Raw genomic sequence first — 16,700 nt, 5'->3', positions numbered from 1 at the left:
CCTGATTATCTTTTATCTACCCCAGAGCTTAGAACAGTGCTTGGCACATAGTAAGTGCTTAATAAAAACCATTATTATTTCCTTCCCTACTCCTCATCCCCATCACACACACATACACACCCAATTGTACAGTGCAGGCACAGTGCAAGAAAATTATTCTGTGCCTCCTACAAGAGGATAGCATCACAATAGGAAATTGAATGCACTGAATCCTAAAAGGACATTTGCAAACCTTTGGCTGCACGCACAGACGCCCATTGCGATAGATGCCATTGTGACCACATTTTGAGCCAGACTCCCAGATGTATTCATTCCAGGTCTCTTGACAAGACTTGGGAGTTCCCAGTCAGTCCTAAAAAGACCCAAAATGGTGACTTTCTGGGCTATTCGTTCTTTGAAGTCCATGCCCTCTCTGTCATCCATCGTCCTCCTAAAATTGGTGCTCCTAAAATTGTCCCCAACTGCAAAATGAGAAGTCAACGTTTATGGGTATGGATTTTATGAGGAAAGGACATAGGAGGAGGACATTTTACAAGGAGGACGGGGCAATGGGCTAAGAATCAAAAGAGCTGTTTACGACGTTATGCTCTGCCTGAAAGGCTAACTCTGTGAATGACTTACTGGATAGTGGCGCTGACAGAACTCCCAGGCAGAGGTTCTACTTCTGCTTATCTTTTCTTCCCCCCAAACCCTGTCCCTCCCCTGACTTTCCCATCACTGTAGACAGCACCACCATCCTTCCTTGCTCAGAAGCCCATAACCTTGGCATTATCCTTGACTCCACTCTCTCATTCAATCCCAATCTATCACTAAATCAATCAATCAATCAATCAATCAATAGTATTTATTGAGTGCTTACTGTGTGTACTAAGCACTTGGGAAGTACAAGTTGGCAACATATAGAGACGGTCCCCCCAACAGTGGGCTCACAGTCTAGAAGGGGGAGACAGACAACAAAACCAAATATATTAACAAAATAAAACAAATAGAATAGATATGTACAAGTAAAATAAATAAATAAATGGTGTAATAAATACGTACAAACATATATACATATATACAGGTGCTGTGGGGAAGGGAAAGAGGTAAGGCGGGGGGATGGAGGGGGAGATCATCACTCTCTCCATCTTCAAACCCCTCATAAAATCATATTTCCTCCAAGAGGGCCTTCCCTAAGCCCTCCCTCTGCATCCTCCATACACTCAGGTCTGCTGTACCCCTTCAGCACTTTGATATTCACTCTTCCCCAGCCCCTTAGTGTTTCTGTACATGCCCATCTGTACTTTATTACAGATGTTGTTGGTTCAACCTCCACAACATCATTCAACTCCATCCTTTCCTCTCCATCCAAACCCACTGCCGCATTAATCCAAGCACTTCTCCTATCCCCCCTTGATTACTGTATCACCCTCCTTGCTGACCTCCCTGCCTTCTGTCTCTCCCCACTCCAGACCACAAGTCATTCTGCTGCCCGGATCATTTTTCTAGAGAAATGTTGAGTGCACATTTCCCTACTTCTCAAGAAGCTCCAGTGTGGTTGTCCATCCACCTCCGCATCAAACAGAAGCTCCTTCCCATCAGCTTTAAAGCACTCAATCACCTTGCCCCCTCCTACCTCTCCTTCTACAACCCAACCCTCACATTTCACTCCTCTAATGCTAACCTTCTCACTGTACTTCCACCTCATCTATCTTGCTGCCGACCTCTCCCCCTACGTCCTGCCTCAGGCCTGGAACTCCCTCCCTCCTCATATCTGACAATCACTCTCCCCACCTTCGAAGTTTTACTGAAGGCCCCTCTCCTCCAAGAGGACTTCCCTGACTAAGTCCTCTTCTCCTTTTCTTCCACTCCCTTCCGTGTCGCCCTGACTTGCTCCCTTTATTCATCCCCCTTCCCAGCCCCACAGCACTTATGTATACAGCTGTAATTTATTTATTTATATTAAGGTCTGTCTCCACCTCTAGACTGTAAGCTCGTTGCGGGCAGGGAATGTATCTGTTACACTGTACTCCCTCAAGCGCTTATTACAGTGTTCTGAACAGAGTCAGTTCTCAATAAATACAGTTGATTGATTGATTGCTTATCCTCTGAAGCCCAAACACATCATCTCGGGGGCAGGATCCGCTATGGCCTCCAAAGCGGTAGGTGGGGAAATGAGCAGGAGCTCCAGTAGTGAGGGAGTCCCAGGAGCCGTAACTCCGGGATTCATTCCCCTTTAAGTTGTGAACTTAGGGGAATGGTGCTATCGAGAAGCAGCTTGTCCAAATGGATAGAGCACGGGCCTAAGAGTCAAAAGGACCTGGGTTCTAATCCCATATTCGCCACTTGTCTGCTGTGTGACCTGGGGCAAATCACTTAACATCCCTGTGCCTCACTTCCCTCATCTGTAAAATGGGGATTAAGACCGTGAGCCCTATGTGGGACAGGGACTGTGTTCAACCCGCTTATCTTGCATCTATCCCAGTGCTTAATACCTAGTAAGTGCTTAACAAATACCACAATCATTATTATTACAATGCCAAGGATTAGTCTTTACTAATGATGGCATTTATTGAGTGCTTACTATGTGCAAAGCACTGTTTTAAGCGCTGGGGAGGTTACAAGCCGATCAGTTTGTCCCACGGGAGGCTCACAGTCTTAACCCCCATTTTACAGATGAGGTAACTGAGGCACGGAGAAGTTAAGTGACTTGCCCAAAGTCACACAGCTGACAATTGGCGGAGCCGGGATTTGAACCCATGACCTCTGACTCCAAAGCCCATGCTCTTTTCACTGAGCCACGCTGCTTCTCCTCTCAAGTAATTCATTCATTACTAGTAATCTTAGTAGTAATTATTCTCCCCCTCGTCCCCCTCTCCATCCTCCCATCTTACCTCCTTCCCTTCCCCACAGCACCTGTATATATGTTTATATGTTTGTACATATTTATTACTCTATTTATTTATTTATTTTATTTGTACATATCTATTCTATTTATTTTATTTTGTTAGTATGTTTCGTTTTGTTCTCTGTCTCCCCCTTTTAGACTGTGAGCCCACTGTTGGGGTAGGGAATGTCTCTATATGTTGCCAACTTGTACTTCCCAAGCACTTAGTACAGTGCTCTGCACACAGTAAGCGCTCAATAAATACGATTGATTGATTGATTGATTGATTAATCTTGCCTCCGCCAAAGTATCTAACAGAAATTTACAAAGAGAATAAAACCACTACCACCAGGACCTGGATTTCTAAGTTGCATAGCTCTGGGAAGCCAGGCCCTGTGGTCTCACACTCTAGAAGTTAATTTCATACTGGATTTCAACTTCTCTCGGTAATTTTTCCACTGTCGAACCTGCACAGAAATTTGAGCCGAAAAAAAAAGCTTTCTTGCATTCCAGCAATCATTAATTTTTTATAGGGTAAAGGCCTCTTCCTTTGTTCCTTCTTCTTGATACTAATGACATAAACACTGACAAGCTGAATAAATAAATGAACCCAAACTGGAGAAACAGTAACAAGAAAGCAATTTCAACGTTCAAGATGGAGACTTTCGATATACATTAAATCTAGAAACCTTTATTTTTTGCCTCTTGAAGCAAAAGTTTAGAAGCCTTTTGGTTTCACATAACCAACCAGTTACTATGTTTCAACCTTGGTAAACCGCTCTGGTAATTGGAAGGATCAATTTGTCCTGTATGACTGTTAAAAATCAAGATAGTAAAGTCATTTTTCTGTAACTACCCAGTTTGAGTAAGATTACATGTGCCAGCAGCCACCCCTCCTTAATGCCCACCCCTCACCCACCTCCTAAGAAACCTAAAAGAAGAAGCAGAGTATAGTGGAAAAAACCTTGGCTTGGGAGTAAGAGAACCTGAGTTCTCATCCTGGCTCCACCACTGGTCTGCTGTGTGACTTTGGGCAAGTAATTTCACTTCTCTGTGCCTCAGTTTCCTCATGTGGAAAACGGGGATTGAATCCTGCTCCCTCCTATTTGGACCGTGAGCCCTATGAGGACTGGGACTATGTCCAGTCTGATTAGCTTGTATCTACTCCAGTGCTTAGAACAGCGCTTGGCACAAAGTAAGCACTTAACAAATACCACAGTTATTATGAAAAATGAAGGCACATAAGGACGGATAATATAATATCGTTACTGATAAGGTCAGTTTTCTAAATTGATCTGAGCTTGTTATTTTATTTCGTTAGAGTACCCACTGTTGGGTAGGGACCATCTCTATATGTTGCCAACTTGTACTTCCCAAGCGCTTAGTACAGTGCTCTGCACATAGTAAGCGCTCAATAAATACGATTGATTGATTGATTGAGAGTAGAAAGGGAACAGAAGGACTGGGAAGCAGCATGGCGTTTGGATAGACCATGGTCCTGGGAGTCAGAAGGACCTGGGTTTTGATCCCAGCTCTGCTGCTTGTCTTCTGTGTGACCTTGGGCAAGTCACTTTGGTTCACTGTGCCTCAGTTCCCTCATCTGTAAAACGGGGATTAAGACTGTGAGCCCCATGAAGGACAGGGACTGTGTCCAACCTGACTACCTTGTATTCATTCATTCATTTAATCATAGTTATTTAGCACTTACTGTGTGCAGAGCACTGTACTAAGCACTTAGGAGAGTACAATGCCACAGTAAACAGACACATTCCGTGCCCATGATGAGCTTACAGTCTCTACGCCACTACTTAGTACTGTGCCTGGCATGTAGTGAGCGCTTAACAAATACCATAAAAATGTGGGGAGAGGGAAGGAAGGGACAGAGAAAGAGAAGAGAGAGAAAGGAGAAGGGAAAGAGAAGGGGAAAGGGGGAAATGAGAAAGGAAAAGAGGAGAAAAAGGGAAGCAAATCATCAAGTGCTTAGTATAGTGCTTTGCACACAGTAAGTGCTCAATAAATACGATTGAATGAATGAATCAATTCTTCTATGTGTGCACTAACGTCGTCTTCGAAGTGCTATTGCTATGTCAGCTAAGCAGCAGTGGCCATAACTGGAGCAACTAAACCCAACTCCTTGACCGCTAGACTGCCAAGCCTGCTTCCCAGGAGAAAAGTTGCCACGCTTCCATGCTATTGAGCCTCCCAACAGCCCCTTCTCATTCATTCAATCATATTTATTGAGCGCTTACTGTGTGCAGAGCACTGTATTAAGCGCTTGGGAAGTACAAGTCGGCAACATATAGAGACGGTCCCTACCCAACAACGGGCTCACAGTCTAGAAGGTAATTGTAAGGTAAAGACAAAAAAGCACGTGAGCCCCATCCAATCCCTTTACCATCAGAATCCCATCAGCTCCTGCTTCTCCAGTTCCTCAGAGCACCAAACTTGTGGCCTTGTGAGGCTTTTTTGACTTTTAAACATCAGAATGGCTGCAGATGTAGTCGTGACAGTTGAGCTTCAAGGCGCCTGAGATCTGCTCTTCATTACTCTCACTTGTATCGACCACTGTCCCTGTGTTTCATGTTTTTTCTTTTACAGTTTCATCTTTCCTTCTATATCCATTGCCAACCCTCTTCCTCCCTTTATTTTTAGATTGTGAATCCCTGGGGGCCAGAGACAGTGCAAAACTCTTTTCTGGGAAATTTTTTTCCCAGAGCATAGTACAGTGCTTTGCACACAGAGGACTTTTAATAAATGGCAGTTCCTCTACTACTATTACTGGCAGAATTTGCCCTCCAAGGCTGTTACCTGGGGCTTCTGGTGTGGCTGGAGAAGGCTTTGGATACTTCAAAGAGAAGAAGGAGGTGGGCAGCCTCCCCTCCACTCCTGCCCTTCCCTGCGGCCAAGTTATTGCTACCTCTAGACTGTACGCTCGTTATAGGCAGCGAATGTGTCTGCTAATTCTGTTGCATTGTACTCTCCCAAGCGCTTAGTGCAGTGCAGTGCTTTGCACAGAAGAAGTGTTCAATAAATATGATTGATTGATTGATACCACTCTGAAGACTTTTGGGTAGCTGGACGGAACCATAAAAATAATTACCGCTCCTCCAATTCAAGACGTTTGGCCAGTTCCTTTAGCAGAATGAAGCCAATTTGATGTACTATCATGGAGAAAGTGAAAGCGTACGGATGATTACTTCCCTGAAAATCCTATTCTCCTTCATCCTCCCTTGAGGATACAATCCTAGTCTGTGGGAAGCAGCACGGTGTAGTGGATAGAGCACGGGCCTAGGCGTCAGAAGGTCATGAGCTCTAATCCCAGCTCTGCCACTTTTCTGCTGTGTGGTCTTGGACAAGTCACTTTATTTCTCTGGCCCTCAGCTACCTCGTCTGTAAAATGGGGATTAAGATTGTGAGCCCCATGAAGGACAGGGACTGTGTCCAACCCAATTGGCTTGTCTCTACCCCAGCGTTTAGTATAGTGTGTAATCCAGATGCCTTTGCAGCACTGTTGTCCTCAGGCAACCCTCTATTTGCACGGCAGGACGGGAATTTGTGCCTGCACTGGAGGAAGTCACCGAAAGTCAATGGCAATCAGGACCATTTCCTAGGTAGCGGGAATGAACCTGCGGAGATTCAGCCCAAAGAGGAGTTCAGAGAGGAAGACCACACATACCACTGTTTTCTCTCCTCTTTACTAGACATAAAGCAAGTATGGGATTGATAAACTGGAGAAGCTTTGCCTGATGGACACCGATGATGACTGACATAGTCTAACATTATCCTCATTATACCTTTAGCTTCCAACAACCCAAATTAAACTGTTGAAATGGAGCACTTCAGTGCAATCAACGACTGATTTGAATGCATAGTAATAATGGAGTTTTGAAAACCAAATTTAGAGATTAGCATTTGGGGAGGGCTATTTAAAAGTATTTTACAAGCTGGGGCATCCATCCGAGACACGTTAATTAACCAATTATTTCCATCGCCATTATATCATAATAATTGCTTATTACACACTTTCTCAGATATGGGTGAGGTAGAAGGTACTCATTATACATAATGCATAGACTTTTAGACTTTTAGACTGTGAGCCCACTGTTGGGTAGGGACTGTCTCTATATGTTGCCAATTTGTACTTCCCAAGCGCTTAGTACAGTGCTCTGCACACAGTAAGCGCTCAATAAATACGATTGATGATGATAATGCATGTGTGAATATATGTATCATTTTATGTATTGTAAATAATGCATGAGTTTGTGTGACTATCTTTTGGGTTATTTAAATACAGATCCACTCACATGACGGATCACGTGATAAATCCATTCATACTGCCAACTATGTGGTAGTGAACTCTAAGCACTTAGTACAATGTTCTGCACACAATAAGCGCTCAATAAATACTCCTGAAGACGGTTCGCTTTTGACCACCTCCTGTGAAAAACAAGTCTGGGTTCCACTTAAGTTTTTCCAAGTGGGAGTGAAAAGCAGGGTCTGGTATAGGGATTTTTTACCTGCAAGAATTCAGGTTTGAGGCAAGAGTAACCATGAATTGGTTTAGAGCTATTTCCAAAGCATTTTCACATCAGTGCTCTCGTCTTTATCCGCGCAATACCCCGTGAGCCTGTCTTCTAGACTGTGAGCAAATCTTCTAGACTGTGAGTCAGTTGTTGGGTAGGGACAGTCTCTATATGTTGCCGATTTGTACTTCCCAAACGCTTAGAACAGTGCTCTGCACACAGTAAAGCGCTCAATAAATACGACAGAATGAACGAATAAATGAATCCCCAGTTTATTGAGCACGGGCCCGGGAGTCAGGAGGTCATGGATTCTAATCCCCCCTCCACCACTCATCGGCCGGGTGCCCTTGGGCCAGTCACCTCACTTCTCTGTCCCTCAGTTGCCTCATCTGTAAAATGGGGATGGGGACTGTGAGCCCCACATGGGACGGGGACTTGTGTCCCTGCCAACTTGTACTTCCCAAGCGCTTAGTACAGTGCTGTGCACACAGTAAGCGCTCAATAAATACGATTGAATGAATGAATGAATCCGATTTGCCTGTATCCACCCCAGCCCCAGACACCTAATAAGCGCTTAACAAATACCATCATCGAGAAGCAGCGTGGCTCAGTGGAAAGAACCCGGGCTTTGGAGTCAGAGGCCATGAGTTCAAGTCCCGGCTCCGCCACATGTCTGCTGTGTGACCTTGGGCAAGTCACTTAACTTCTCTGAGCCTCAGCTACCTCATCTGCAAAATGGGGATTAAGACTGTGAACCCCACATGGGACAACTTGATCACTTTGTATCCCCCCTCAGCGCTTAGAACAGTGCTCTGCACGTAGTAAGTGCTTAACAAATGCCATTATTATAAGCGCTTAGTACAGTGCTCTGCACACAGTAAGCGCTCAATACGATTGATTGATCATTATTACAGATGAGGAAACTGAGGCACAGAGAGGTTAGACATCTTGTAAGACACAGAAAGCAAACCGTTGGCATTAATCAATCAATCAATCGTATTTATTGAATGTTTTTACATCTGAAAGCATTTGGCCCCCAGCTAATTGAATCCAATCTTATCCTTGGCTGACAATGAAGCTCTGGGAGAGAGCCCACAGAAAAGTGACAAATATTCATTCATTCATTCAATCGTATTTATTGAGTGCTTACTGTGTGTACTAAGCGCTTGGGAAGTACAAGTTGGCAACATATAGAGACGGTCCCTACCCAACAGTGGGCTCACAGTCTAGAAGGGGGAGACAGACAACAAAACCAAACATATTAACAAACTAAAATAAATAGAATAGATATGTACAAGTAAGATGAATAGAGTAATAAATATGTACAAACATATATACATATATACAGGTGCTGTGGGGAAGGGGAGGAGGGGGAGAGGAAGGAGGGGGCTCTGTCTGGGAAGGCCTCCTGGAGGGGGTGAGCTCTCAGTAGGGCCTGGAAGGGAGGAAGAGAGCTAGCTTACTGATCCACCTTAAAAAAGAGACACACAGGCAAGCACACACATACTCCCACGCACACACACATTATATACACACCCCTGTGCGCTGGATTTCCTGGATTGGGTGTTTCCCAGGGCGAAAGGCAAGGAGGCCAGGTGAGTGAGGGGCGGTGCGGGCTGGCCGGCCTCCTCTCCTCTCCTCTCCTGTCCTCTCCTGTCCTGCGAGGCCCAGGCCGGGCAGCACTGCCAGCCTTGCCAGCCTTCCCAGACCGGTGGGTCCCCCAGGAGGGAAGGGAGGAGCCCGACAAGCGCTTCCCACCATTGCACCGGCTCAAAGCTGCTCCTCTTATGTTGGCTAGCCCCAGACCCAACTCCAGATTCAGCTCCAGCAGTTCCAGCCCCAACTCCAGCTCCTCCAGCCCCAGCATTTCCCCTTCCCAGCCCCAACTGCAAATCCAGGAGTTCCAGCCCTGCTCCAGCCCCAGCAACTCCAGCTCCAGCGGCCGCAGCCCCAGCAGTTCCCTCCCCAGCCCAACTGCAGATCCAGCGGCTCCAGCCCAGCTCCAATTCCAGCCCCAGCCGAGTTCCAGCTCCAGCCCAGCTCCAAGTCCAGCAGTTCCAGCCCCAGCATTTCCATCTCCAGTCCAGCTCCAACTCCAGCCCAAGCTCCAGCAGTTCCATCTCCAGCCCCAACTGCAGATCCAGCAGCTCCAGCCCAGCACCAGCCCCAAGTCCAGCAGTTCCATCTCCAGCAGCTCCAGCAGCTCCAGCCCAGCTCCAGGAGCTCCAGCCCCAACTGCAGCAGTTCCAGCCCCAGCAATTCCATCTCCAGCCCCAACTGCAGATCCAGCAGCTCCCACTCCAGCCCAGCTCCAGCCCCAGCAGTTCCATCTCCAGCAGATCCAGCAGCTCCAGCCCAGCTCCAGGAGCTCCAGCCCCAACTGCAGTAGTTCCAGCCCCAGCAGTTCCATCTCCAGGAGATCCAGGAATTCCATCTCCAGGAGATCCAGGAGCTCCAGCCCCAACTGCAGTAGTTCCAGCCCCAGCAATTCCATCTCCAGGAGATCCAGGAGATCCAGCAGCTCCAGCCCAGCTCCAGTCCAGCCCCAGCTGCAGCTCCGGGACCTCCAGCCCCAACTGCAGTAGTTCCAGCCCCAGCAATTCCATCTCCAGGAGCTCCAGGAATTCCATCTCCATGAGATCCAGCAGCTCCAGCCCAGCTCCAGTCCAGCCCCAGCTGCAGGTCCAGGACCTCCAGCCCCAACTGCAGTAGGTCCAGCCCCAGCAATTCCATCTCCAGGAGATCCAGGAATTCCATCTCCATGAGATCCAGCAGCTCCAGCCCAGCTCCAGTCCAGCCCCAGCTGCAGGTCCAGGACCTCCAGCCCCAACTGCAGTAGGTCCAGCCCCAGCAATTCCATCTCCAGGAGATCCAGGAATTCCATCTCCAGGAGATCCAGCAGCTCCAGCCCAGCTCCAGCCCAGCCCCAGCTGCAGCTCCAGGAGCTCCAGCCCCAACTGCAGTAGTTCCAGCCCCAGCAATTCCATCTCCAGGAGATCCAGTAGCTCCAGTCCAGCTCCAGCCCAGCTCCAGGAGCTCCAGCCCCAACTGCAGCAGTTCCAGCCCCAGCAATTCCATCTCCAGGAGATCTAGCAGCTCCAGTCCAGCTCCAGCCCAGCTCCAGGAGCTCCAGCCCCAACTGCAGTAGTTCCAGCCCCAGCAATTCCATCTCCAGCAGCTCCAGCCCAGCTCCAGCCCCAACTGCAGCAGTTCCAGCCCCAGCAGTTCCATCTCCAGGAGATCCAGGAATTCCATCTCCAGGAGATCCAGCAGCTCCAGCCCAGCTGCAGCTCCAGGAGCTCCAGCCTCAACTGCAGCAGTTCCAGCCCCAGCAATTTCCCATCTCCAGGAGATCCAGCAGCTCCAGCCCAGCTGCAGCAGTTCCAGCCCCAGCAATTTTCCATCTCCAGCTGATCCAGCAATTCCATCTCCAGGAGATCCAGCAGCTCCAGGGCAGCCCCAGCCTCATCAGCAGTGGGTCCATCCCTAGCAGTCGGATCCCTCGGCCCAATGCGGGGCTGGGGATGAGCATCCCCCCAAAAAGGACCGGTCGCACCTCCTCCCCCTCTCTCCTCTCCCTCCCGGGACGCTCCGCACCATGCTGTCGGCCGGAGGCGTTTATGCCATGAAAAAGAGGAAAAAGCCCGTGCAGAAAAGGTAATAATAATAATAATAATAATAATAATAGTGGCATTTGTTAAGCACTTACTATGTGCAAAGCACAGTTCTAAGCGCTGGGGAGGTGACAAGGGGATCAGACGCTTAAGACAGTAAGCGCTCAATAAATACGATTGATTGATCAGGTTGTCCCACGGGGGGCTCACAGTTTTAATCCCCATTTTACAGATGAGGTCACTGAGGCACAGAGAAAATAATAATGGTGGCATCTTTCCTCTCCCCCTCGTCCCCCTCTCCATCTCCCCCATCTTACCTCCTTCCCTTCCCCACAGCACCTGTATATATGTTTGTACATGTTTATTACTCTATTTTACTTGTACATATCTATTCTATTTATTTTATTTTGTTAGTATGTTTGGTTTTGTTCTCTGTCTCCCCCTTTTAGACTGTGAGCCCGCTGTTGGGTAGGGACTGTCTCTATATGTTGCCTACTTGGACTTCCCAAGCGCTTAGTACAGTGCTCTGCACACAGTAAGCGCTCAGTAAATACGATTGATTGATTGATTAAGCACTTACTATGTGCAAAGCACAGTTCTAAGCGCTGGGGAGGTTACAAGGGGATCAGGTTGCCCCACGGGGGGCTCACAGTTTTAATCCCCATTTTACAGATGAGGTCACTGAGGCACAGAGAGTAATAATAACAATGGTGGCGTTTGTTAAGCGCTTACTATGTGCAAAGCGCTGTTTTAAGCGCTGGGGAGGTTACAAGATGATCAGGTTGTCTCACGGGGGCTCACACTTTTAATCCCCATTTTACAGATGAGGTCACTGAGGCACAGAGTAATAATAATAATGGTGGCGTTTGTTAAGCGCTTACTATGTGCAAAGTGCTGTTCTAAGCGCTGGGGAAGTTACAGGGGGATCAGGTTGTCCCACGGAGGGCTGTTTTAATCCCCATTTTACAGATGAGGTCACTGAGGCACAGAGAGTAATAATAATAATGGTGGCATTTGTTAAGCGCTTACTATGCGCAAAGCACAGTTCTAAGCGCTGGGGAGGTTACAAGGTGATCAGGTTGTCCCGCGGTGGGCTCACAGTCTTCATCCCCATTTTACAGATAAGGTAACTGAGGCACAGATAAGTTAGGTGACTTGCCCAAAGTCACACAGCTGGCAATTGGTGGAGTCGGGATTTGAACCCATGACCACTGATTCCAAAGCCCGGGCTCTTTCCACTGAGCCACGCCCCCCCTACTCCCCCTTCCCATCTCCCCCGCCTTACCTCATTCCCCTCCCTACAGCACCTGTATATATGTTTGTACATATTTATTACTCCATTTATTTTACTTGTACATATTTATTCTATTTATTTTATTTGGTTTATATGTTTTGTTTTGTTGACTGTCCCCCCCTTCTAGACTGTGAGCCCGCTGTTGGGTAGGGACTGTCTCTATATGTTGCCAACTTGTCCTTCCCAAGCGCTCAGTACAGTGCTCTGCACACAGTAAGCACTCAATAAAGACGATTGAATGAATGAATGAAGTGACTTGCCCAAAGTCACACGGCTGACAGTTGGCGGAGTGGGGATTTGAACCCATGACCTCCGACTCCAAAGCCCGGGCTCTTTCCATTGAGCCACGCTGCTTCTCTTAGAAGGGGGAACCCAGGAGTCCCGTCCCGGGTGGGGCGATTCCCTCTCACCTCCTTTCTTCTTCCACCCCCCTCGAACCCACTCTCCCTTCTTGATAATGATGACATTTATTAAGCGCTTACTATGTGCAAAGCACTGTTCTAAGCGCTGGGGAAGTTACAAGGTGATCAGATGGTCCCACAGGGGCTCACAGTCTTAATCCCCATTTTACAGATGAGGTAACAGAGGCCCAGAGAAGTTAAGTGACTTGCCCAAAGTCACACAGCTGACAATTGGTGGAGTTGGGATTTGAACCCATGACTTCTGACTCCAAAGCCCAGGCTCTTTCCACTGAGTTACGCTGCTTCTCATGGAGGGCCGGCTGACACAGGGGCAAGAAAAACTCTGATTTCGCTTTGCATTTCCTTCCCCACTTTGGACAGCCAACCCTCGGCCAAGTGGGTGAGCAGAGTAGAGGGAATAATAATAATATTCTTATATTCTTCCCCCCTCTAGACTGTTGATGGGTAGGGACCGTCTCTCTATGGTGCCGATTTGTCCTTCCCAAGCGCTTAGTACAGTGCTTTGCACACAGAAAGCAGTAGAGCCCAGACTTGGGAGTCAGAGGCCCTGAGTTCTAATCCCAACTCTGCAGTTTATCAGCTGTGTGACCTTGGGCAAGTCACTTAACTTCTCTGTGCCTCAGTTCCCTCATCTGGAAAATAGGGATTAAGACAGTGAGCTCCACGTGGGACAACCTGATTACCTTGTATTTCCCCCAGCGCTTGGAGCAGTGCTTGGCACCTAGTAAGCGCTTAACAAATACCAACAAAAAAATAAATGCGATTGAATGAATAATAATAATAATAATGTTATTTGTTAAGCGCTTACTAGGCACCAAGCACTGTTCTAAGCGCTGGTATGAATTCCAGAACTGAACCTGACCCCTTTATGTTGCTGTTTTAAATGCCTGGGAAGCTCAGATGATTAAGACAGTGAGCCCCACGTGGGACAACCTGATTACCTTGTATTTCCCCCAGCGCTTGGAGCAGTGCTTGGCACCTAGTAAGCGCTTAAATACCAACAAAAAAATAAATGCGATTGAATGAATAATAATAATAATGATAATGTTATTTGTTAAGCGCTTACTAGGTGCCAAGCACTGTTCTAAACACTGGTATGAATTCCAGAACTGAACCTGACCCCTTTATGTTGCCATTTTAAATGCCTGGGAATGGTTAGGGTTCCCGATTAAATCTTTGGATTTCCTCTGGGGAAGAGCTAATCCGCTACCGGATTGACACTTGGCCTTCCAAGGTTCAACTCCCTGCGCTCACATTCCGAAGAGGAAATGGCATTCATTCTCAAAGAATGGCTGTGGGTTTCCTAACCAAATAACCGTTTTTGCATGTAGAAATGCCCTGAATATACTTGCCCGATCTGTAGGTAGAGAAATCAGTTGTTTCGTTATATGAATCAGCTGTGTGTTTCACTTCAAAAGTCTTCAGGTTTTAAAGGACTTCGTAGCCTTCTGGTGTAAAAAGGCGAGCACTTAGTACAGTGCTGTGCACACAGTAAGTACTTAAATATGATTGAATGAATGAAAAGGACATACAGATTTATCCTTAGCATGCTTAAGATAAAGGTGTAGGGTGCGTATGTGTATGTGGTTTTCTGCAGATTTTAGGCAGGCTTTCCCATTGCTGTCAGGAAAAAATATTCCAAAGGGGAAACTAAAGAATCCTGTTTGGACATACGGCTTCGAAGTCTGAGGTTCTGTGCTTTTGCTGAAGCGCAGACAGTAGGAACTGTGTTCTGATATGTGGTTGCTACTGTACTGCGCCAAATTCCAGCCTGCTACAATCCTTGAAGCTCTGTTCGTGGACTGTAGCAAACTAAACCAATGTCATCTTTGGAAACAGCCTCCATTTCAATAACTCACTCCCAGCTGACCCAGTTCAATATCAAGGAAAGACAGTAATATTTGTATTTATTATTACAGTGGGTTAGGGATGTGTTAAACCTGCTTAAAGTGGGCTTACATTCTAGGCAAACCACCAAGGTACATGAGGAAATATTAAGGTAGCATGGGAAGGAGGAAGGAAGGTAACTTCGGCCGTCTCTGAATTCAGGAATCTTGTAATTCAGGGTGGACTTCGAACGAGACACATGTTGAGGAAGGATTTGAAGAAGAATTGGAATTCTTCCTACTGTGGGAAAAGGAACGGAGTTATTTTTCTTGTACCGAAATCCTAGGCCTCCATTAACTATTACTTTTAAAAAGGAGATGGTGTGGCCACATTGTGTGCGTACAATGCTCTCTAAATATAAACTGTGCTCTGACAAATGGCATTGGACTCTCACATGCTGTGCTTAAAAATGGGCACCAAATCTGTTCCATCATAGGCTGAGCTTCTGATAATTTACCACCTCTTTGACCAGACTTTCTAATAACTAGCTTCTCCCAAGGATTGAGTTTTGCACCTAATATACAGTAAAACTTTTTTCTCTTTTGGAAGAAGAAAAACGAGTTTGTTTTAGGGCTGGTCCCCTCTCCATCCCCCTCATCTTACCTCCTTCCCTTCCCCACAGCACCTGTATATATGTATATATGTTTGTACATATTTATTACTCTATTCATTTATTTATTTATTTTACTTGTACATATCTATTCTATTTATTTTATTTTGTTAGTATGTTTGGTTTTGTTCTCTGTCTCCCCCTTTTAGACGGTGAGCCCACTGTTGGGTAGGGACTGTCTCTATATGTTGCCAACTTGTACTTTCCAAGCGCTTAGTACAGTGCTCTGCACACAGCGCTCAATAAATATGATTGATTGATTGGTCACTGAAATATAACCTGAGCTCAAAGGAGGTATTGGGTGGGTGGGGGTGGAGGGGAATCTCATTATTTCCATTCTCAAAAAATGATTAAAAAATGAGCATGTTTGTTAAGCATTAGATGCTGTGGCTTGTAAGAGTTCTGTCATAGCCATCTCTTCTCAGTCTCTCGGCAGATGTCTGTTGCGCCTTCTAAAATCTGTGATCTCTCTGCCAAGCCTGTAAACTTCCTTCTCAATCTGATAGTCACATCCTGTAAAATTTGGCTGATCATCCCTCCGCCAGAGTGTGCATTCAGACTCTAAAATTCTTTTCAGGCCGGCAGAGTATTGACTGCAGGCATGAGGCATTTTTAAAGAAAAATAAAACTGTGTGGATATCTAGCTAGAAAATTATTTTTCATCAGGTGATTCACCGTAAACTTTGGAGTCTATTTTTTGTCTTTAAAGCATGGGTGTGACACCCACTCATGCTGATAAGAGATTGTGTAGTCGTATTAATGTCTGACATTAGAAGAGTGTGTGGGCCACTAATCATCAGTCAATCAGTGGTATTTATTGAGTGCTTACTGTGTGCAGAGACTGTACTAAGTACTTGAGAGAGTACGATATTGATCTACTGGTCTACCCTTTTAATAGTAGGCAAGTATTCGCTCAGAGCTTCCTGTCCTTAAGAGGGTGAAGAGGTAGCATATGGAGAGATTTTCATTGGAAGTCTAAAATGGAAAGTTTGGTGGTTAGATGTTTAGGTGAGTAGTGTGTTTCCGTAACAGTCAAAGCAATTTGCAAATTCCAGTAATGAATCCAACACAAGTTTTTTTCCCCCACTCGGGGTACATTAGAGAAACTGTTTTAGGTCAATTGGATGGTGTCATGGTCTTCTTGCAGTCTTTAAACTGCTGTTTCCACACAGCAGTAGTTTAAACTGAGGAATGGTGGTCAAGACACCTGGGTTTCAATCCCGAATCTGCCACTTGCCTGCTCATATTTCTGGAAGAATTCTCTTCCATGATGGAGGAAGGGAGTCATAAAGGGAGGAAAAAATTAATACTGACGAGCCGCCTCATATGTGATCTTATCCAGAACTGTGGTCTGTGGGTTACAGTGCTCTAAACCAGATCTGAACCTGGACTGTAGCTGATTTTAAATAGGCTTTCCTCTATCCAAGTTCTCCGCATGGGGGGTTCCTTTTAATTGCATCTTCCCAGGCCTCAAAATCTGCCAC

General features: G+C 46.4%; 1 protein-coding gene across 1 annotated transcript in view; it reads left to right on the top strand.

The window, feature by feature from the left end:
• Window positions 1-9,757: 9,757 nt before the first annotated feature.
• Window positions 9,758-16,700, top strand: part of LOC119930703 (aryl hydrocarbon receptor-like) — a 155,571-nt gene continuing 148,628 nt past the window's right edge. Inside the window, exon 1 of the mRNA XM_038749298.1 lies at window positions 9,758-11,046. Coding sequence (XP_038605226.1) covers window positions 10,988-11,046 — 59 coding nt within the window. The 5' untranslated portion in view covers window positions 9,758-10,987. The remainder of the gene's footprint in view (window positions 11,047-16,700) is intronic.

This window comes from Tachyglossus aculeatus, chromosome 7, assembly GCF_015852505.1.
Source record: "Tachyglossus aculeatus isolate mTacAcu1 chromosome 7, mTacAcu1.pri, whole genome shotgun sequence".
NCBI lineage: Eukaryota > Metazoa > Chordata > Mammalia > Monotremata > Tachyglossidae > Tachyglossus > Tachyglossus aculeatus.
Note: the sequence above shows the minus strand (reverse complement) of the source record. Positions and strands in the feature narration are given on the sequence as shown.